General features: G+C 32.4%; 1 protein-coding gene across 1 annotated transcript in view; it reads right to left on the bottom strand.

The window, feature by feature from the left end:
- LOC143232552 (mitofusin-2-like) overlaps positions 1 to 13282 on the bottom strand; it is a 99800-nt gene extending 86518 nt beyond the window's left edge. The window contains exons 1-5 of the mRNA XM_076468126.1: positions 13159 to 13282; positions 9952 to 10231; positions 6840 to 6966; positions 3417 to 3579; positions 2132 to 2253 (exon numbers count right to left, since the gene is read on the bottom strand). Of these exons, the coding sequence (XP_076324241.1) occupies positions 2132 to 2253; positions 3417 to 3579; positions 6840 to 6966; positions 9952 to 10189 (650 nt within the window). The 5' untranslated portion in view covers positions 10190 to 10231; positions 13159 to 13282. The remainder of the gene's footprint in view (positions 1 to 2131; positions 2254 to 3416; positions 3580 to 6839; positions 6967 to 9951; positions 10232 to 13158) is intronic.
- Between the last annotated feature and the right edge of the window lie 10814 nt (positions 13283 to 24096).

Here is a 24096-nt window from a genome sequence, read left to right as displayed (position 1 = left end):
TAAAATTTTTTTTTCTACCAATCAAAGTGCAAGATATATTTGGGAAAATATTGTGGTCATACTTTTTACACCCACTGTAACATGAACAAATACAAGGAATTTTGAAAGATGTTACAGCACCAGTGGTTTGACATATTTCACTAACATAAATAATTTTACAGTTAATATACAAGTAATCTATCAAAACATTCTACATGACTATCAATTATGAAAAACCAATAAATGTATTCTACACTGTAATTAAACACCCTTGAATCCTAAACTCTAACAAAAATGGTAAGACCCATTTATTTATCAAGTGTTCACACCTACAGAATAAACTACAATTTAAATAATAATACAAACAATTCAACTGTAACTGAACAATGTTTCATCAAAAATATTCAGTGGTAATATTTTATCATTACATTACATTCATTAAAAGTAATTTGTAAATAAATTATTTCTGTATGGGTTTGACGGATCTCACCTGTAAGCAACATATTTATAATTTTGTTTCAGAATTATCCTACTCATTTCAGAGAAAAGGTTAATAAATACTAAGAAACTATCATCCCCTGAAAATATAATAATTCTTGTCTTGTTTACATTTTTTTCTTCTAAGTAGGTGGTTTTATTACTACAAGCCTTTAATGTCAAAATATTTTCTGAACAATATTAATTAAAATTATATTTAAGACTAGCCAAAATTAATGGTTAGAAATGACAGGATAAAAAATTGTTTAAACTCTCTACTTTATCATAAAATAAAATAGTATGTAGTTCCTTAAAAGCTGGTTACCTAGAGTTCCTGTATAGGTGAACATAGGATTTTAATATTAAGTTCACAACACTAGCCCTGAAAATGTTTTCCACTTAGTTTTGAGGATTTTTATTCAAGAAAATGTTTTTGCATTCAATTGTGTACAGTTGAATGTTACAGATGCCTTCTTCCATCATAAGATATCACTTTGAGTGCATAATTAAGTTTTAGGTGGGTTCTAAAAACTGTCACTTATCCACTGACAAATGAAAGAAAGAATTTGACATTTTTAAATATCAAAATCCACCAGTTGTACTTTTGCTTGGTGATGTATGCATGCACAGTACTAATATAGGAAATTCAAGAATGGGCAAGTATCCTGACTGCCACACTATGAGGAAATGCTTTTTTAAACCTGTAAAGTAGATCTGCTTGTTGCAACAAATAGCTATAAATGTCAAGTCTGATTATATCACCCAAAGGTTAAGCCCAACAAGTAGAGTAAGCAACAGCAAAATATTCCAATTACTGAAATTGTTATTTATTGAAAATTATTATGTTCATAATATTCAAACACTGCACAGAAATAAAAGTATTTATTATTTATTGATGGCAACTAATATTTGTTAGATATCAACTGACAACAATTTTGATAGCAACAATCATCATACTTTTACTGATAAGCAGAGAATGTTTCAACCTTCCTAGGTAATCTTCAGGTTAATACCTATACTAACCATTCTGAGATACGTTTTTATTTCAAGTGGGTTTATCATCATCAAGAATCATGATACGTAACAGAAACAAAAGTGATGCCATTTTAATAATGTATAGGTCACCAAATCTTTGAAAGATGTAGCATGCTTATAATTTAAAGAAATAGTGACTACTTTGAATGGCAAACCAAAGTATCAAAATTAATTAAATAAAGGTGAAACTGACCCAATGTACAACATGGAACATTTTGATCAAGATAAAAATTCAGCAATGAAAAGATGTACTTTCAATGTTTTTCTGAAACAGCTTCACATCAATATGTTGACAATTTCATAATATAATAAATAGATAAAAATACTTAAATGAAATACTGTGGACTGTTTTAAAGCAGAAACTAAATACTATTTAGTAATTTTGCACTAAATGTCATGTAATTTGGTTAAATACTTTCACTATGAGAAAGGAAAAACTCCAAAGACATTAGTGACACCCTAGATTCTAGTCCAAAACATTTCATATTTGTTTATTTTCTAAGAGTTAAACTATACTAAGAAAGAAGTGCTTTTAATATCTTTTTTCTTACAAAATTTTTTTCCATATTAGGGTCATTAACTGAAGATCAAATTTTCAAACTTGAAGTTACAAAATACTAACTTTGCTTGATTATCTCACCTGTCAACTAATACTACATCATCTCTTAGAAGGTGATATTTTTCTTTTGGCCATAAGATGCGTACCAAAGTACTGTCTCCCAGTTTTTCACTGTTTAAGGCATGTGCCAACTGAGCAACTGACTAGAAACAAAGGAAGTAAAACATACTTACGGTATCCAAAACTGCAAAACACTTTAAAATTGTACAAGTACTTAAATACAATTTTTTTAAAAAAACAATCAAGGAAACTAAAGTTGTATCTGCAAGTATCCAAACATAAATATTTGAAATAAACTTTCTAAACAAACAAAAACATAGCATACTGATGAAACTAGGTACTAGTATCTAATCAAAAACAAATCTTACCTTGTAAATAAATCATATGCTCTAAGCCAACATACTTAAAAAAATATTTTGAGACACTTTCTGAATGTATCACTATTATGCAAATGGGGTAAAATTTCTTTTATTGCATTGTAAAAACAACAATGAAATCTACTGTATGCATTTGTTTAAAAATGAGATTTTTCTTCAGATTATGTAGTTTTAGTAATAAAATGTTTTTTTTATATGTGACATTTGTATGAATATGTAGTTTTGGGAAGTTATAGATTTAACTGTAATATATATTTTTTGATGAAAATCAAAAATATTTACCTTCCTTTGTTGTAGATTTCAATTACATATTTATTTTCCTAAATTCTTGTAAAACTTTTCCAATTAAATTCTTGGGTCTCTGGATCTACAATTTCTTTGTTTTAAGAACTATTGTGAAGTTTCAATGCACTTACAATCAACAGAGTACGACAAGAATAACCTTTTTATGTATCAAAATTATAAGCAGCAACTTTATTTGATTTATTAATTAGAATGTTTTAATTAATTGTATGTAATAACTTTTAAACCCATTTTATATATTTTTTACCTGTTTGTGATTTTCTTCACCTAATCATACAGTTATTTCAGCCAATAAGGCCTAATATACATTAAACATATAACTGTCAAATGAAGAATGACCTAACTATGCCTACTTTATCTTGCTCCATTAAAAACATTTTCTCCACTATTATATTGTAAAGTCATAATTCAAATGAAGTATTAAATGATAACACAAGCTTTCAAAAAATTTGGACTGTAAATTCAGTGAAAATTCTTCAACAAACATTGTTTCTTCCATATTTATAAAAAAAAACAGTTATATTTGTTAAGAATAATTCAATACACTGTATATTACTACTGGGTTGTTCATATAAGTTACTTTTTAAGTGGATATTCTCAAATACAATGCTTCAAAACTTGCATACCTGTACATTCTGCGGATCATGAGAATCTTCTGTTAGGAGATAGGGCTCTTGGGTATCACCTCCTTCAACTTGTAAGAAACAGTTTGTGGTATGACCTAGGCCACTAGGCAGGATCTTATCCTGCAGGAGGGCATTAATCACTGTGCTCTTACCATTACTTGTCCTAAAGATAACAAGAATAAATTAATTTGTTATTGGCTTATGTTCCACTTAACTTTTCATAACTCTTAAATTATTACACTGTCTCATATAAACATAATTAATCTTTCATACTAGTTTAGACCTGACTTTACATGTGTCAACAGTTAAGTAACTATTGTGTTTTATATACAAGAACTTAACCTCACTGGATTAGACCCAACTTTACATGTGGCAAAAGCCAAGTCATTATCATGATTTATACACACACACTTTATTACTATTTCTTGCTGGCTTACACCCTACTTGTTTCAACAACTGAGTCACTATCCAATTATAAACACACACTTTATGGATAAATGGGATAATCAAAAAACAGTAATAACCAGAAAAACCTCATTTTTATTAGTTTGTCAATTTCAAGAATTGTCAAATTAACTGACTAAGCTGCAAAAACTTGAATTAAAGATAATAAAGTGTGTGTTTGTAGCAAAGCCATATAAGAATATCTGCTGTGTCTACCAAGTGGAAATCAAACTCTTGAGTTTATCATTGTAAATCTGTAGACTTACCTTTGTCAATAATAGAGAGAAATCATAATGACAATATTATATTTATTTAAATAACTGGATTCATTGAAAACAGTAATAAAAAAACAGTAATTCTGATTAGTCAATTATTTGTATGATGTTGGTTGACTAATTCATAATTTTAGTACAATAAATTATTATATGTGAAATTACTGGATGCTCACAGATAATTACTTTTATCAATTGAACACCCAGTTCTTATGGATACGCTTGTTTCATTAGAAGTTTGCATATACTTATGTTTGAAACTACTCATGAGCATATTTACCATAAATGGTATTAGTGTATACCATATATCTAAGTTAAAAATGATTAAACTAAAGGAAATGCTCTATAACTGATAACTGAAACCAACAAAACCTTATTTTGTACACTAATGACATTTCAGGAAATCAACCGATTTTAACAGCAGCTAGTTTTACATTGTTGTTATACTATGATATAATAGATTTCCTTATAGTTTCCAGGTTTTGCAAGATGTTAACATGCATGTATATACATTTCATGTAGAATTAATACACAGATTGTTTGCTCACAAAAGAGATAAGAAAAAAGTCACAAAATGAATAAGAAATTGGCTTAATAACAGAAGGCTGTGACTTATAATACATAAGCACTTCCCTGTTTAGAATCATAAGTATGGATAGTTTTTGAACAATTGTATCTCCAGTCAGTGAAAATTCTAAGAAGGTAGTAAAAAATTGTATTTGGCATAATTTTCATTATTTAAAAGAGCCTTGAATGTCTTAGTGATTAGGCCTCATTATAAAATTAGTTAATATAAAGAACTGTACAATGGTGTATGTAAATTTTTGAAGCACTATAATATCTTTTATGTGAGAAAACCATGTCAATGGTGGATGGAAGAACTTAGATGTGTTTTCTTGTAAAAGTCTTACAGAATTTGACATTTATGTGAGAATGCACTTGTTCATTCAGGCAAATGGGAGGTAAATTTCATTTACTTGAAACTTGTTCTCAGTTTCCTGAAGGTTATAACTTTAAAACCTACTTGGCCACTCAACAACTTAGAATTTTGTTCTTCCTTTGCTGATTCTTTAATACAGCACTAGTTTTCAAAAGCAAATAGATAACTTAATGAGCCTCTGCACAAGGATTGTGCTAAAACCAACAAGAGAATGTTTCTAGTTACAAAAGTTATGAATGTTTAGTTAGTAACATCAAAAACTACTTTAGTTCAACTTCTACACTATTAACTGTAAACTTTAAATTAATAATGATTCTCCTTACAAGTCTCAATAAACACTTTTCCAACCTCTCCTCATATTTCTTGCTTTCAAGAATTTCTGATTTATATTTTTGTTCTAAACCATTCAATTCATAGTATTTTAAAAATACTAAAGCAGCAAGTTCACAGAAGTGTGTGATCAGTTAGCCATATTGTGAACTCTTCACAAGGTATGAAGAATACAAATAATTGATTAAAACAAAATTGTGCAAGATGTTCCCAAAAACTAAAACCGCACATTTTTATAATGTCCCTAACGTATACTACCTTGTAGAAAACGGAGCCAATACAGAAGTAAATACATAATGCCTCTACAATGAAAATAATAACAAATTGAAGCTTATTCTTTGTAAATTTTGCTCTAGATTGATTCATTTAACTTATTATTAATAAGAACGAATATTACATCGATTATTTTATTTATACTTATGATTGAAATACATAAGTAAATTCAGTTATTCCAAGCAAATTTTCATTCTTCTTTGGCAATCTGACAACCATTAACATTGAACACTGCTTGAAATCTTAAGCTAAATATTTAGTTGTGCAAAAACAAATAAAATTCTGGAATCTATTTATGGAAATTAAATCCTAAAAGTCCCTTTTCTATTCTAATTGAAAAATAAGGTGGTAATTTTACTATTATATATAACTATCATAAAGCTTCATTTGGAAAATTCGTAACAGGTTTAGTTCATCTACTACAGAAAAGATAAAGAAGTTTGAAAAGTTCAGAAAAAGGTTACTACTTAGATAATGTCTAATATAAAATACATATATATATATATATATATATCTAGGCAGAAAGATGTGAAGTTTTGGACTTGTTCTATCTCTAGGAAAGAAGAATTACAGGTAACTTAGTATAAAACAATCACATTAAAGAACATAAATCAAAACTCAAATACTATAAATTAGGAAGAAAAAGTGTAAACTTTGTGATAAGACTCGTTGCTCAGCAAAATATATAATTTTTCAGCCAGAGGTATACCACCTGGTGGAATGGTTTACCTGATAAAGTAGTTTGTATTGCTAAATTTGATTTTGTTCATAATTTTTGTTAAATAGGTGTTTGAATATGACAGGATACATTTAGTTTGGTTTTAATACTTTAAATTTTTATCTCTCTTTTAGATGAAGGGTTACCTCAATTAACTGAATCATCTAATGTCCCTTTGATCTGTCTCATGATCTTGCATAATCTACATTAAACTAGTTTATATTTCTGGCACATTATTTCAATGAATAAAAAATACATATATATGTAACAAATATACATCCAATAAGAACTCACATATGAAATGCACATCCATTTATTGCCATTTAAAATTCACAGTCATTTATGAATCACATCAATGACCACATTCTGACGTGTTCCAGTATACATAAAGCTATGCACATATATGTCCTCCTATACCACTATACATAGGAACAAAAACAACCCACCTTCCAAAAAACACCACTTTCATGTGATTACGAGTTAAGACATCTTGAATCCCTGTAATCCTTTCCCTGAAGTTTGAAGTCTGTTTTACCAGCTGTTCAGAAACAACACCGCTTTCTACTGTCATACCTAAAAATTGTTTAAAAGAAGTTTATCATGTAAATCCAATATAAAAATGGTAACATACAAGCCTTCACTATCTATAATATGGGTAATACAGGATGTTCAGAAAATCACTGTGCACTTATATATTTACTAACAGATGTGTTTCAATATAGAATACAGGAAGTAAATATGAATGACAATTATAAACAATGTTGAAAGTGACCCCTCTTGGCATCAATACAGGCTTGGATCCTTCTTATTTTGCTTCTGAACACCGCTATCAGTTCCTGGCTTGAAATAGACTGAATGAATGCTGATTACAAAACTGCACAGTGACTTTCCGAACACCCTGTATAAAAACCCATACACTGTACAGATTAAATTCAAAATGGCTACAAAATAACAGTTAAAAAAATAAACAAACATCCTAATACTTAAAACTATGTGTACAAATATGTCAACTGACAAGAAGATTAAATATGACAAATTAATTAAAGGGAAATTTCCTAAGCACAGTTGAGTAACGTGCTTACTATAACAATATATATGTATTTCTGCAAAATCAAAGTGTCTCTAAAATCTTTAATTAGCCAAAAAGGCAAAGCTAATGGATGTATATTAAAAATAAAAACTGCTCATATTTAAAACAAATTATTGAACAGTTGTACACTGTCTAAATACATAATAATAATTAGTTACAGGGTCAAGGACATAAAACAGGCATCATTTTGTATTTATATTGTAAATCTCTATGGAAGTAGCTTAAAATAAGCATTCTGATAATATTCTACACTGATGATGCATACACATACATTTATGCAAGCATTAAATCAGCTTATGAATTAATAACATTTACTCAACAATCTACTCTGTCTTTCATTATTTATTTCCGTGACGTTATTGTCAAACATTTTGAAAATGATTCACAAAATTTATAATTGAAAACAATATATATCCCATTGGTTTTTATGTCTTCTAAATTTCAGTCAATGCAACATGAAGTATAAATTACCAATGGTCTTGAGCTCAACCTTTAATGTATTATACAGGGTGGCCCGTAAATCCCTACCCATCCATATGTTATTATGTTATACTTAATTACGAATTTATTATAAAGTTTTTTGTTTTTTTTTAGAGAAATATGGCCAATGTAAGCATAATATTATGCAGCGAGAATAAGGGACAGCACACAGATACACTGGATACACAAGATATATGGATGTGTAGGGACTTACGTGCCACCCTGTAGTAAGAAATGTTACTTGTATAAGACAGAAATTAATGAAAATATCAAGTTTGACTTTGCTCCAACTATAAATGCAAACAAAATCAGTTATGCATATCTGTCAAAGCAGAATACAGTAAGTAGAAAGATATGTACTAACATTACACAAAACATGAAAAATACATATAATCACACACACACACACACACACACACATTCATAGTAATGTTTCAAACAGCATTCTTTAATAACACAGATGCAATAAAACCTCTTGATGACTGTTATTCCATCTATAAGAAAAACACACACACACACACACACGAGAGAGCGAGAGATAATGACCCAGAGCTAACCAACCAGGATTATAGTTTCAAAATACTTGAAAGAATAAGTTCTAGAAACACGTGTTTTTGCCTAAAATAGACAAAACATTGTTGATTACAGTAAAAAAAAAAACTTTAGAATTTTACAAATCATGTTCCAGACTTCTCACTCTTTCTGATGAGAACCAACACCACTCTTACTTAACTCTTTGAACTGTAGTACATAAATCTTTTATTACTTTGCTTCCTGAAGTTCAGTCTGTTAACGTGTTTGCTGCAAAAAGTCTTTTAAACTGGGACTGTTTAATTACAATTTTATATGGACAATATATTTTTGTAACTGAAAATTAAACATCTCATTTTTAAATGATCATGACCTAGAATAGGATGAGCAAACTAGAAATAGGCAAAGCCTATAAAGAAGCATAAGAAAACACAGATTTTTCTCCTATGAAAGATAAGACATTCATAACAACACAAACATCAATCTGTCATCATGTGTCTTTCTACTTTAAACAACACAAAGTTAGTGAATTGCAGAACTAATAGCAAGTATGAGAAATATAAACAACAAACGATGAATCTGTTAAATGCCCAATTATCTTACTTCCACATCCTTGATTTGTATCTCAATTAAATGTGCCTAAGCCTACACATATTACTCTTTATATTAAACTTTTAAAGTTTTCACTTCCTACCACTCAAATAAATCACCTTTCAAAATCATTAACAAATTTACAGCTCTATAGATAACTAGAGGAAATGAGAATTAAATCTTTAGTCCTTTCTCACAGCTGAGTTATCGTTTACCAGTCTATCTTTAAATTCTTTAAACATGTTAACTCCTTTTGTATAGTTTCATGAACAAGAGTAAACACAGAAGTCCAAATAAAGCTTTACCAGTAAATATAAATTTAAGTTAATACTATCACTACAATATAAACCTTGTGTAAACAGCATCCACACTATACTTATTTTAAAAAAACCAGCATTTAAAACTATGTTACAGTTAAGTCCTCTCCTGTAAAACAAATAAATACAGGCAAACGTATAATTACTTACTTAAAGAAATTATACTAAGTATTATAAAATTAAATCAGTTTACGTTGTACTCTACTGCTTCTTTAAACAAAAGTATTGGTTAAAATGTTTAATATAACTAAATTTACAGTTTTTATCATACTTTTGTTATACAGATTACTTTGCACTTAAAATTTGTTGTATGAATTAAGAACCAACCTAAATATCCTAGGCTGGTCAAACCATGCATGGTATCAATGGGTTTACAGCCAAACATATAATTAAAAGGATGGTACCCAATAGGTGATAAAATGCATTCAGTACTTTATTCTTGACAAGAACATTTACCAGGTTGATGTTTATTTTTAATATAAAAAGGTAGCTTGTTCTGACTGGAAGTTAAATATTAAAAATCTGACAAGAAAAATAGCATAAACTTACTAGACAGGAATTTGTTACTTTCTTCCACATAGCTCTGAATGCCAATAAATATATCATTAATCTTTTTCTTGGCTAAAACAAAAATTTTCAGAGGCGAGTCACCTACATCTGGTACCCAGCGAACACTTGTAGTCATTTCCGTTCGAGTTGCTGATAGTGAATCTGATTTATCATCTAGACTGAAAGATTTGGATTCTACTGGACTCAACAAATGTGCTTGATTCAGGTACCCAGCCATAATTCATTTTTTTAAACATAAAAGCTGAAAATATATCTTCATCTGTTAAAAGAGAGAAAACACATTACAATTGTAACTGTTTATAAAACTGCATTTCATGAATTGTTTTAACCTCAAAATTTGCAAAATCTAAGCATAGGGATAATGCCTTACAAGTCAAGTGTGCATAATTCTCATATTTGTATGCTACTTTATAGTAAGCCACTGAAATATCTTATGATATATATATATATATATATATATATATACATAAGAACAAAGATATGAAGTAATACCTCATAAATGTAAATTTTTAATTAATAAATATTTAAAAAATCTTTGTAATACTGAAAAATATTAAATGATTATTATTTCAAGATTTTAACCTTTTATGAACCAACTATAATATATTAAAAGTGTCCCATTTACATATTTTAATAGACAGGTAATGCATCCAGACACTCTTAATTAGCTCTTTTGTATATGTTTGGTCAAAATATGATATATTTTAAACATCTGTATGCATGTTGGTTTGGTCTAGTTGTAAACATCATTCAATTTTAATTTTTATGTTTTTGTTGTAGTTCAACATGTATATCATGCTAATAAGAAATAATTTGTCTTTTCAGCTCAATTACAACAAATTTTATCAACATCCAACATAAGTGCAAGTCTCATCACTTTGGATTTGTGTGTGTTAATACTTTCATTTTATGAAAACAAATTTAAAACTAGTTAAAATAAGTTATGTACATAGGTAGCTAAAAGTTAACATCATTTTGTTTCATAAAGAAATGTCTAAATCTTGTTTCCAAACACTAATATAAGAATCTAATAAAATCTTGTATGAAGGTTCAGTACCAAACTGTGAACAATAAAAACTGGTTGCAACAAATTAAAATCTCATATCAAACAGGGTAACAATAAAACTCACCTATTTAAAATTGTTACAAAATATTTTTCCAAGGAAAACAACTTCTCAGAAGCATATTAAAAATACATATATTTTAATTAGAAAGCTACCCAAAAATATCTTTAATAATTGGTCAGTTTATTAGACTTTTTAAATAGTTATTTATCTACCTTTTCAAACATATGCACATTCCAACTACCATAACCATAAAACCTGTATTAATGAATAACTTACAAATATATTAAACATCAGTAACGAATATGAAAATTAAACATGCATAATTCAATAAGTCCTTACAAAAAGGTTCAATGCTATTGTTGAAAAAATAACTGAATGGAATATACAGTATAGAAAATACTAAGTATGAATATTTTGAAATCAAATCTTATGTATGTTATAAACTAAAATTTTATTGATAGCAATGAAAAACATTGTATCCAGAGGCATACAGCAGAACAATAAATACATTTTTGCCAACTAAACAAATAATTATGATTTGGATATAATTTCCATTGTTGCATTTTATAGTTTAAAAACTATTAAATACTAAATGTCCTTACTTAAAAAAAAGTTTAAATGATATATTAAATTGCATATATCACAATGAAACACTCACACAACTGCATGCAATATTTAATTACACATTTATAAACAGTAATACTGTAAAAGTTAAAATAAATCTTTGAAATATTCTTGCATCATAATTTAATCTAATAAGTACATAAACATAGTCTTATATAGTCATTTTACCTATTTCTATTGATGAAATTATAAAATTAGAGAGCTAGATATCATATGAAATTACTACCTTCCATATTCACAAATGTATACAACTATGTGACAGCATGTATTTCAACATAGAGTTAAGGTTGCTAATAGAAACTAATTCCCAAATAGATAAAATGTCTACAACAGAATAACCTAAATAACAACACAAGTAATGAGGCTGACATGCATGGACAAATAATATCTCTCTGTCACACAATTCAAGCATGGCCAGTTCTAACACTATAAAAATCATGAAAAACACAGAAAAGTTGAAAACTGTCTTTATGACTACTTAAGATCTGCAAAAAATGTACTTTTGTATCAAATCCAATGTAAATTGGTTAAAATAGAGTAATTTACCCAAAAATTGTTGGGTTTTTCATGAGCTCAAATCACATTAAGAAAAAAAAAAAAAAAAGACTCAAAATGGACAAATCCAATTTTTTTGCATGCTGTTGTGTCAGATACATAAAATTTTATTTTTGCATCAATTTTCATCCTGGTTGCTATAGATATGGCTATACGAACACAAATAACATTGTTGTAACTAGCAGGCAAGACAAATTTGGTTGGTTACAGCCTGATATTCCAAAAACTGAATGTAAAAAAAAAAAAAATTCATTTAGATATACAGACCCAATATTCATTCAGGTTGTTATATACCATGAAGATTATTATGTGTATAGTGATATATGTATAGGGGTCATTCCATGCCAACCTAACTAGGGCTTCCTAGTTCATGTCATAGATTTCCTTGAAAAATTAAGCAAAATCTTCACTTTTATTTATTTAGCCATGCAGTACAGCTCTAGGATCTTGCATAGCTGAATAAATCAAAATGAAGTTTTTGCTTGAATTTGTTCAAGAAAAACTCTACAACATGGACCTGAAAAAGTTCTTTTTTCTGAGTGAGTTGGCATGGAATGACCCATATGTTACATTTTTAGGGGCATGAACAATAATATTTTTAGGTATATTTGTAATCATTCCAGAGACTTATATTGCTGTACTTCTTAAAGATTCCCTAATAAAAAATTTCCAATCTTTTGAAAAATTGTTAAAACATTCGTAATAATATATTGTTGGGTGAAAACGTTGCAGCAATAAGTATAAAGCATGCTAAAATCCTAGTAACAGATATTTTCGTGATATTGGTCTGTATCTGTTTGGTTACATAGTATTGATATTTCTATTACAATTGATACTAAATATGAAATTAAATGTAATAAAGCTACTATATTTTACTTAGTATACTAAAAATTTCCAATGACATGTTTTTATAATAAAAAATAAACCAAAAAAAATTCACCTAAACAAAAGAATACTTCCATTCAATCATCATAGCTTCCTATACCACGTAACTTTTTAAAGCAACGGTATTATCCCATCATGGCTTTTGTATATTGCGTAATATGTAGCGCCATCTGTTTTAAGTGCAAAGATAATTGTGGTTTAATTCAAGTTATGCTTTGGTTTTATTAGCTTCGTAAATGAAACACAGATCAAATGGAAAGTTGCTACGATGCTCATGCTGATAAGACTGTATATGACTGAGGTGATATGGTATGGCTGAACAATCCCCGCTGCAAGAGAAAATGAGCTCCAAAGTTAAGCGTGACTTGGGAAGGGCTATATATTATACTTAAAATAATTAATGATGTCGTTGTAGAATCCAGAAAGACAGGCAGTGTAAACCAAATGTCATCATTGGAAGCATACAGCGAGAGACTTACGAACTGGATAATTTCAGAGAAAAAGTTGCTAATGAGAAGTCAACCTTCTGAAGAGCTCAGGGTTCCTATTGAGACCACTTCAAGAGGAACACAAAATACAGGGTCGCTACTGAATACACTCAACTACCTACTTAAGTATAACTTCCTCAGTGACAGGACATCATATGACAATAAGAGACATGACACTATAATCATCGGAAAAGAGAACCACCGAAAAGGTGTAAGAAATTTAAAGTTTAGTGCACTATTTTGTTTCTATATGACTACTGTTCAAAGAACTTCACAATCTAGGAAAGGGACAGTGAATGTTATAAGCTATTTTTTTTTAATATTTTTATCAGATGTTTGCTTGCTAGAGAAAGCTTTTCGCGACTTCATGATGACTTAGTTTCTAAAAATTTCATAAAATTTAGCTATCTGTGAAACCCGGAAACTTCCTATACTATAAATAAGAGTATGGGAACCTACACAAGCGAGAAAATACAAGCCACACAATCCTCCTTCCCCGGGAACGTCATGCATAAAGACTCGATCATTTTGGACAGTATAATATTGTTATTTTTTTTATGCATAAAGATGTACGTCTGTACAGTGATATAGCTTAAATATATATCTATGTGTGTGTTTAACTTGCCTTCATCAGTGATCAGATTGAAGTTATTGAGTTCAGCCCTGTAATTTATTCTTCAAATTTAAGCACAAAGTTGCGTAATGTGTTATCTGTGCTATACCCACCATGGGTGTTGAAATCAGGTTTTTAAAGCTATAATCCTTCAGACTTATTTGTGAACCACTGAGGTGGGGGTAAATATCAGACTAAATGAATTTTTCAGTTAATAGGTTATTTAACTGAGTGAGTTAGTAAGTTAGGCAGTGAGAATCACTGTGCCTATTTATTTATCTGTTATTCAGTTACTCCCTGCGTTAGGCAATGTTTTCTATCGAAATATTAGTGAGGAAATTATGCAGTTAGGTTAACACTAGTTTCAAAGTTTTTGTTGAAACGTTGTTTGTGAAGTTGGGACTATCAATTTTGTTATTGTAAGCTGCACTTCTGCATTATGTTTACCAAATGATAAAAAACTCACCTAACGAGAAAGCACGCTACAACACTGTTACGCGTTGTTTTCATTCTTTAAAACCCCTAAAACACTGAGTAAAAAATGTTGTGTTGAAAATATAGACCTAATACTAACGTTTCATGACAAGTACATTAATTATAATCTTGTTTCGCCAGTTAAAAAGGGCATTCCCGCCATAAATGTATAGTTTTTGAGAAAAAATGGCATGGTTGTGAAATTTGTGACACTTATGATTATTTATTTTTAATTTCTAAAAAAAACAATATTTTTCACTATGTTATAGTATTTAGAACTTATTGTTTTAGAAAATCTCCCTGGTAATTTTTGTGTTAACGTTACGCGTAGGACTTCCCGACTTGTCATCCAAATATAAAAGTATATAGGCCTAAACAAAAACTCCTTAATAACCTAATGCACGTTTATTTCAAATAATCTAGATGTACTTGTACTTCTGTTATTTAAACTAAATAGCCCAATGTAATTAAAATATGAAAGCCTTTTACAACACACGTTTCCTCGTGTTAGTGACTCATAATTTATGCTGTTGGTACAACGTAACAATAACTTCATTCATAGTAACATCAAGCTTTAATTTTAAATGTCGTTTGTGGTTTTCGAAAACTCAGAACAATATGCATTACTGTGGGGAGTATTCTATCAATGATAGGTTTAATTTTATATCCGATATCGTTGAAGTAAGCCTATATGTAACTGTTATTGTATTGTGTTATAATCTAGGTAGAGTTTATAAAGTTTATACTGTAAATTTTCTTTAAATTATAAATCTAAGTTAGATGTAAACTGAATAATAAATGGTTAATAACCAATAGGCTTAAGATTTAAGAAAGGGCAACTACTCGAAGTAGCGATAAAAATGTTTAAAACACAACATTGTCACGTTTTCTACTTATTTATTCTTCCATGTTTGTTATTAAAGAGGCGTCGAAACCAGGAGTGCTGTATCAGACCCACTTTTACATATTTGACTTGTACAGCAACTGCAAATTATACTCAGCCAAGCACCCCCACTTCGCAACTCTTTACACTTATGCTTCTCATAGGTCAAAACATGCTGAAGTGCCTTAACACTCCTACGAAAAGACGTTTCTACTCCTGATTTCTCCAAGCCCGTTCCCCTGGCTGTGGTTTCGCTAGATAGTAGATAGGGATAGTGTGAATCTCGTTAATCCATTCATTAATGGATTTAAATGGCAATTTCATTTAAATACAAAATTATTAGCCTAATATTAATAACCTTTCAAGTTGCTCTGGGGCCTATTAGGCCCCACTTTTCGTAGGAGTGTTAAGAAGATCAGGCAACTGAAGTCGTCCGATTTGTCTGCTTCTGTTGTTTCTCTCTGCGCTGTTCTAAAATCCATTAACCAGTTTTCATAGAAATACATAATATGTGAAAAAGATATAAATTTTAAGCAGTCGGTTGCACTATTTATGTAATGTTTCCTCATCATGAAGGTACCACCTCAATTTGTATTAGATATATTATTGTCTTACTACATTTAATGCCACTGAAATGAAAAAAAAAAATAAATCTACGGAAACTCAATGGTAAACCTGAAAGCTTATAACTCTAAATAAATTCATGTTTTATACCCGTGGTGTGCATAGCGCACATACTCCACTGTGCAGTTTTGTGTGTGTGTAAATGACTAAGAGATTCTAGAGCACTATTTAGTGAATCTAAAAGTCAGGTTTCGTTTGCGAGATATAAGTTGCTCACATCTGTACAGTCTATCACGTCAAAATTAGAAACGGCTAACGCAGATAGCACAAAATCCAACAAATGAACCCCGAATGTTAGTGTTATTGGCCCTCAAACTTACAGCTGAGTCACTCCAAGTAAAAAAAAATGGTTTAAAATCTTTAATAATCTACAGTAACTGAATGGATGTAAAAGAACATAACTCAGTAACATCTAAACTAGAGAGAAATAACAATTAAAAATAACTGTAGTATTTCTGAAGTAAAAATACAACAGCTAAGTATACTCATGTTGTTCACTTACCTAACTCGTTATGAAATTGTCGTTAGTTTCACAACAATGAAGGATGGAATTATAAAAATGGCCCGGCATGGCCTGGTAGTTAAGGCACTCGACTCATAATCAGAGGGCTAAGGGTTCGAATCTCCGTCATACCAAACATGCTCGCCCTTTCAGCCGTGGGGCGTTATAATGTGACAGTTAATCCCACTATTCGTCAGTAAAATAGTAGCCCAAGAGTTGGCGGTTGGTAGTGATGACCAGCTGCCTTCCCTCTAGTCTTACACTGCTAAATTTGGGACAACTAGCGCAGATAGCTCTCGTGTAGCTTTGCGCAAAATTAAAAAAACAAAGAATTATAAAAGCTACTTGTTTAATTACCTGAATACAGCATTTTCAATATAACAGTCTTTTAATTTTATATAAACATGTTAATGGTTTAAGAATCTGTTGTGTGTTTTTCCTAATGGTGTTTACGAATACTGAGACTTCATTGTTTTGTTTATAGGCAAGACCGCGAGTGACTGATAAAAAGGTGTTGTCAAAAAATCTTAAAGCCCAAAGACTATCTCCTCGACGGAAAAATAAATCATTTTATGTGACAAGTAAGGAGAGATATAAAATATTAATTAGCGATGTATTAAGCCTGTTTTTGAATATCTTAAAATACGGGTTTGTTTCACTGTTGCTGAGTCCTGTAGTCCCTAACGGATCTTTTTTTTTTTTTTGTCAGATGCCTGCAGCTGAACTGTTAGGCCCGGCATGGCCAGGTGGGTTAAGGCGTTCGACTCATAATACGAGGGTTGCGGGTTCGAATCCCGGTCGCACTAAACATGCTCGCCTTTTCAGCCGTGGGGTAGCTATAATGTGACGGTAATTCCCACTATTCGTTGGTAAAAGAGTAGCCCAAGAGTTGGCGGTGGTTGGTGATGACAAGCTGCCTTCCCTCTAGTCTTACACTGCTAAATTAGGGACGGCGAGCACAGATAGCCCACTTGAGTAGCTTTGCGCGAAATTAAAAACAAACAAACTGAACTGTTAATAGCGTAATTAATATTACCATATTATGTTACACAGATTACTTACAAGAAGCTAGGCTAGAAATATTTAGTATATAAATGAAATTACAAACAAAGAAAATTGTAAACTATCGAGCTTAGCTATATAAAAAACACTTTTTTACTTAAACAAATACTTTATATATAAAATTAATGATTATTGGCGCTCTATTTTATTTTTAATATTTGTTTGTTTTTTGAATTTCGCACAAAGCTACTCGAGGGCTATCTGTGCTAGCCGTCTCTAATTTAGCAGTGTAAGACCAGAGGGAAGGCATCTAGTCATCACCACCCACCGCCAACTCTTGGGCTACTCTTTTACCAACGAAAAGTGGGATTCACCATCACATTATAACGCCCCACGGCTGAAAGGGCGAGCATGTTTGGCGCGACGGGGATGCGAACCCGCGATCCTCAGATTACGAGTCGCACGCCTTAACACGCTTGGCCATCCCGGGCCTTTTTAATATTTAAAGGTTTTACTTTGGACAAAATAAATATTAGATTATAGTGTATTTTCTTAAATCAAAGCCACAGTGGATTATCTGCTGAATCCACCGAGAGGAATCGAATCCCTGATTGTTGTTATTCCGCAGAGTTACCGCTGTACCAGCGAAAACACTAGATTTATTCCTTAATCTATAGAAGTATAAGAAGCTTTGAATCAATGAAGTACTTTAAACTTTGTCCTAAGTTAAGCAAACCTAGAAAGGGGTGGAATGATAACTTCACAACTGCACCCCCTAGAAAACTGTTCCCAAACAAATGTCCCCCGCAGCTACATTTTTTATATTAATATTACTGACTAAAATGGGAAAATAACAAATATTTCTTATATTCAATAAAAGAATGAACTATCTAAAATGGTCACGTTATATAACTTTGTATAGTTTAACATTTTTATTTTATTACAGTAAAGAAGATTTAATATGAAACTCGTGTTATATTCCCCTACTTAAACTGAAATATAAGAAATATGTATTTTTTTTTCTATTTTAGCCGGGAAATTAATATAATAAAATATGGCTATTGGGGGATAGCATTTGCCGTACAACCAAGCAGAATAACGTTGTGCTCTAACATTCACGTTTTTTCCATAATGGTAAAATATACGAATATTAGATAATCAGAATTCTCGGTTTTGGAAACAACAATTGCGCTTGTCTTAATGAACTGTGTTTTCTAAAAGTCAAATTTTTAGCATGGCCTGGTGGTTAAGGCACTCGACTTGTAATCCAAGGGTCGCGGGTTCGAATCCTCGTCACACCAAACATGTATGTCCTTTCAGTCGTGGGGGCGTTATAAGTAAGGATCAATCCCACTATTTGTTGGTGAAAGAGTAGCCCAAGAGTTGGCGAGGGTGTGATGATGACTAACTGCCTTCCCTCTAGTCTTACACTGCTAAATTAGAGATGGCTAGCACAGATAGTCCTCGTGTAGTTTGGCACGAATTTCAAAACAAACAAACAAAGCTTCCCTCAACTCATCTCCTGCCCGAGGCTCTTCACTGAAATTCTCAAGGATTTTCTGAAAACGTCCTCTCTCTTCTTACCTCAATGTTAACTTGTTTATCGTCTTCAGCTCTGGCTTTGCAAATGTAGTCTATCTGTTGTTGGGACCTTTTAAATCGTGACACTATCTTATCTCAAACCCACTTACCTTATCTCCAGGATTTGCATATGGCTCTGTTTTAAGACGTTTCATCTTTGGTATAGTCTCCGAGTACTTGAAGACTCGGATGATATCTGTCTAGCAACAATCTACTCTTTCACATCTGATAGGCCATTTATCTCAGTCCAATGTAGCGCCGATTCCAGCTACTGGTCCTTCTTCTATATAGCTCTTAGCTGTCCCTCTTTCTGGTTTTTAATTTTCTTGATCATTCACAATGTTCTGCCAACAGTTATAGTGACTATCTGGCGGGTTTGAGCCCAGTGAGAGCTCGAGTTGTGGCCTTCTTTCATCCATAGTGTCATTTAACCACCGATATTTGGGTTCTTCAGCTTTGGCCAGAGGGACTTAAAAATTCCCTTTTTTTCTACACCTTCCTTGGTCCAGGAGCCCGTTTTCTTCCCTTCTCTTCAGGACCCCATAATTTTCCAGTGTCTATCAGAGGCAGTACAGGACCTTTTTCACATCATCCACTGGGTTTTTACTCTCATTTGTTTGTAATTTCCAAAACGACTGGGGACTGGAGGTCTGTCATTGGTCTGTATTTTCAAGATAACTGGTATAGGTATTAACACTTTAATTAAAATAAAGTACAGAACAACGTTTCGACCTTCTTAGGTCACTTTCAGGTTAACCATACCAAATGTCTTGAGAATACATTTTTACTTCAAGTGGGTTTTTCATCATCACATCATTGATATGTTTTGCTTCGATCCTTTTTTTTCATCACTCATGTTTTACCATGAAATTCGACTTCACATTTTGGTAGGAATTTTCTCTGGATGACTTCAATGATTACACTGGGGAACACTCATTTTGTTGCATTTAAAAAAAGATCTTTCTATAGTCAATTTGAGTGTGTTGATTACAAATCTGAAGTCGGTTTTTGTCTGCAAGCTACAGGTTTTATGCAATTTGACATTTTTATTTATTTTTTAATGTTTCGTTATTATAGGAAATTATAGGAATAGCTTATCAATTTGTTTGTGTATTTTATTCAGGTAGGAATTTGCGTTTGTACACTTCATCTGGACAATCTCGTTTAATGCTCCAGCAGTAGTCAGCCATCATACTTTTATCCCAGCGCCCTTGGTAGTGTTCTTCCATGACCTTTAGGTCTTGGTGGAATCATTCTCCTTGTTCGTCACTCACAGCCCCCAGGTTGTCAGGGAACTTATCAAGGTGACTGTTCAAAAAATGGACGTGAAAATGCTTATACATGGTTTACGCAAGTTCACATTTCAAGTTCACATTGCAAGTTCATTAGCCTCAAATTGCATACAAACTAGAGCTTGTAGAGAAAAACTAATTTCAGATTTGAAATCAGCGCCTAAAACTCCTTCAGAATCAGTTAAAATATCCAATGCAACTCAAAGTTACTGAAAAAGTGTTCCCCAGTGTTATCTGTATATTCCCATCTCTCTACGATCTTGCCCTTATCTTTGATTCATCCATTGAGATATAATGTGCCAATTTTGCACCCTGCCCTTTTAGGCTGCCTACAAGTCCTTATGTTTTTTTCCAAGTGATGAGAGCATTTGCCCATCATCTTATGCTCTGGGCTGCATTCACGTTTACATAGGTGACTAGCTACTTCTGGCCCATTCCAAACAGGAGGTGGCCAGTTATACTCGTCAGCTTATCGAAGCTGTTCAGAAAGGCTAGTTGATCACATTGGATATATCCTTTCTGTATCCTTCCCAATACTTGGCGCATTTAGGTGTCTTTTCAACACTTATCTCAGTCTGTAATTGTCTATTTCCAATGCTCTGTCTGCTCCCTCACTTTCTATATATGAGGTTCTGTTTATTTTGGGGACGTGGTCTTGTATAACACTACTAATCCCCATTGATGTGCATATATGTGCTCCATTCAGTGGACTTTGTAAGATAAATGGAGTTTTGCTTTGGATCCATTGGATGCTCCTATTACCATTCCTCCTTCCCTTGTTGACGATTTCCTTTGATGGTTGGACAAGACTCGTAGATCTGCAAGTGTACTGCTTCCTTCTCTTCATTCAGGTTTACATCTCTTTACAAATGCATATTTTCAGGGCAGAGATGTGTGGATTCATCACCTGGAGTCTACATGCCATTGGTCTGTTAATGAGTGGTCACTACACATACTTCTAGAGCTTCTTGTCTGTTAATTATTTATTTCAACAACTGAATAGGATGGCTTATATCAATTACCAAGAAGACACCCAGTCAAGATTCCTTTGTTTTCTTACAGGGTGTTCGGAAAGTCACTGTGCACTTATATATTTATTAACAGACATGTTTCAATATATAATACAGGAGGTAACTATGAATGGAAATTATAAACAATGTTGAAGGTGACCCCGTTGGCATCAACACAGGCTTGGATCCTTCTTATTTTGTTTCTAAACACCGCTATCAGTTGCTAGCTTGAAATAGACTGAATAGACATATGATTACAAAACTGCACAGTGACTTTCCGAACACCCTGTACCTTGAATCTCCTTCACTGGGTCCACACGCAATACATTTGTTTAAATTGTGTGTTACATTCTGGATGCTTTCTGACTTGTGGTGAATCGTCTTTCCCACCTAGCAAGATTAACCTGATGGAGTGGTCACTTCATCCTATTGTTTACAAGTGGCTTCACAAACTGTGGGGATTTCGTAACACCATTGTATTGGCAACTACCCTCAATCACCATTAACCCCCTTATTTTCAGGCTTTGGGTACGGATGTTTTCAATCAGGATTGGTCATTTCAATACCTATTTCCTTATACCCATATTTGATTGCTTTTTGGGTAGTTTCTTTATTCATGCCACTTTGTGCCAGATTCTTCTAATTGTTCCCTTCTAGCCAGCTCAACCATAAATTCCTCATTTACTCCAACTACAGTTATTCCCTCCTGTACCACTTATCTTATTATTAACCTCTTTTGTCTATCCTGGTTACTGGTTCTGCCTCCTGCACTTCATGTCTTCCATTTTCATGCCTGGATTTTGTCTTGTTCTTGGCGAGGTGATCTGGTTTTTCCTGTTGCATAGCTTTTAATTTGGTTCAGCTCAGCTGTTCTTCCTCCATGGAAGTGTATCGGTGAAAATGGAAGGTCTTTCACATAGGAGCTCAGACTCCAGAACTTTCTGCGTGTCCCACTGTTGCTGGTGTTTCTAAGTTTCTCACGTGGTTTTTCAATTGGAGGTCGTTAGTGTCCTCGACTTTAGGTTATTTGGCACTTTATACCATACCTGTAATATTTCCCATTATTACAGAGTTTTCTTTATCCCGTACCTATTTTGTTAATCCATTCCTTCTGGATTCGTCGACGTCTGGGGTGACCTGCTCTTCTTCCTTCATTCTCTTACATTACCTCTATTTGAACCTATTTCATCGTATTCTTTAAATTTAAATTATCATGTCGTTTAATTTATTTCCTTCGTATAGCATGTGAGCGTGGGTTGTCTGGCTTGTTTACCACCATACTTATCTTCTCCTTTATCTAAATCATTCCTTCCTTACTCAAACACATTCATCTTCCATTACTTACATCATGCCGTGGCTTCAGCTTCCTCGGATTTTCGCCTGGCTATATTTCTAATTTCAGTGCAACTCTTACACTGGGTCAGTCGTTATTTATACTTTAATTGCTTTCAGAGGCCCCTTCCTTATACCTTCATCACTTGGATCCCACTGTGGTGAGAGGTGCCTGACCAGGTATTATCTATATTTAAATCCACACAGCACGCCATGTCGACTAATGCTTTCTTTTTCGTGGCATCACACACTCACCTTTGAGATGGGGTGTTTCACAAGACCGCTTGTAAGTGAATAATCTTGCAGTATTTGCTTCATAAATTGGCCCATACCAGGCTGTACAACTCATGGACTTCATGGGTAAAGCAGGAGGAAATAGATGCCAATCTCTGCCATGGTTTGATAAAATAAAACAGTATGATCTGTTTTTAAAATAGGGTTTTGTGATTCCCCATTACACTGTCTCTGGTATTTACATTCGTCCAGGCTCTACAGTGCATTCTCAGCTTCCCTCCTTCTAGTGGAATACAAAAGTCCTTGCTACTTACTAGTTACAAGCTGCTGGGATGGTCTGTCATAGAAGCACCCTGCTGGATGAGCCATAACAATTCAGCTCAGAGTAGGGTGGTGGTGTTCTGCTGGTGTAGACGGCATTTACTTTGATCTGTGATTAACCATACAATGAATTAAAACATCAAAATGCAGTTCACTCCTTCGATTGGTACCCCTCATCCTATTTTCATGTAGATGTAGGTACCCGGTATGTTGATATTAGATTTAGATGAAACCCATCAATATAATTCCTGACAGATTTTGGGTTATATATGTCTATCTTTTCCCCTCAATTTCTCCTTCTATGTTGTGGATCACAGCAGGGATATGTGAGATTGTTTATTCTATTCTTCATTTTCTCTTTGTGTGGATGTTTTTGTCCTTCAGATGGATGTGATTTGTTTCAGGGCTGCAGGCGATAAATTCCTTTGGAAAATGGATGCCAAATTCCTGGATTGATAGCTCATAGCTAATTCTGTGTCATATCCATGATCGGGGTGTTTCTCATTTCCCCTGTTCTTTGGTTTTAGGTGAAGATGGTATGATCCTAATCCTGCCCTCGCTCAGATGTCATTGTCCTGCGAGGAGGCTTTGGACACAGTTGACTTTCCAAGTATGGACCACCATACTCTTGTCACTC

This window comes from Tachypleus tridentatus, chromosome 1 (assembly GCF_004210375.1).
Source record: "Tachypleus tridentatus isolate NWPU-2018 chromosome 1, ASM421037v1, whole genome shotgun sequence".
Taxonomy (NCBI): domain Eukaryota; kingdom Metazoa; phylum Arthropoda; class Merostomata; order Xiphosura; family Limulidae; genus Tachypleus; species Tachypleus tridentatus.
This window is presented reverse-complemented; position numbering and strand designations above follow the sequence as displayed.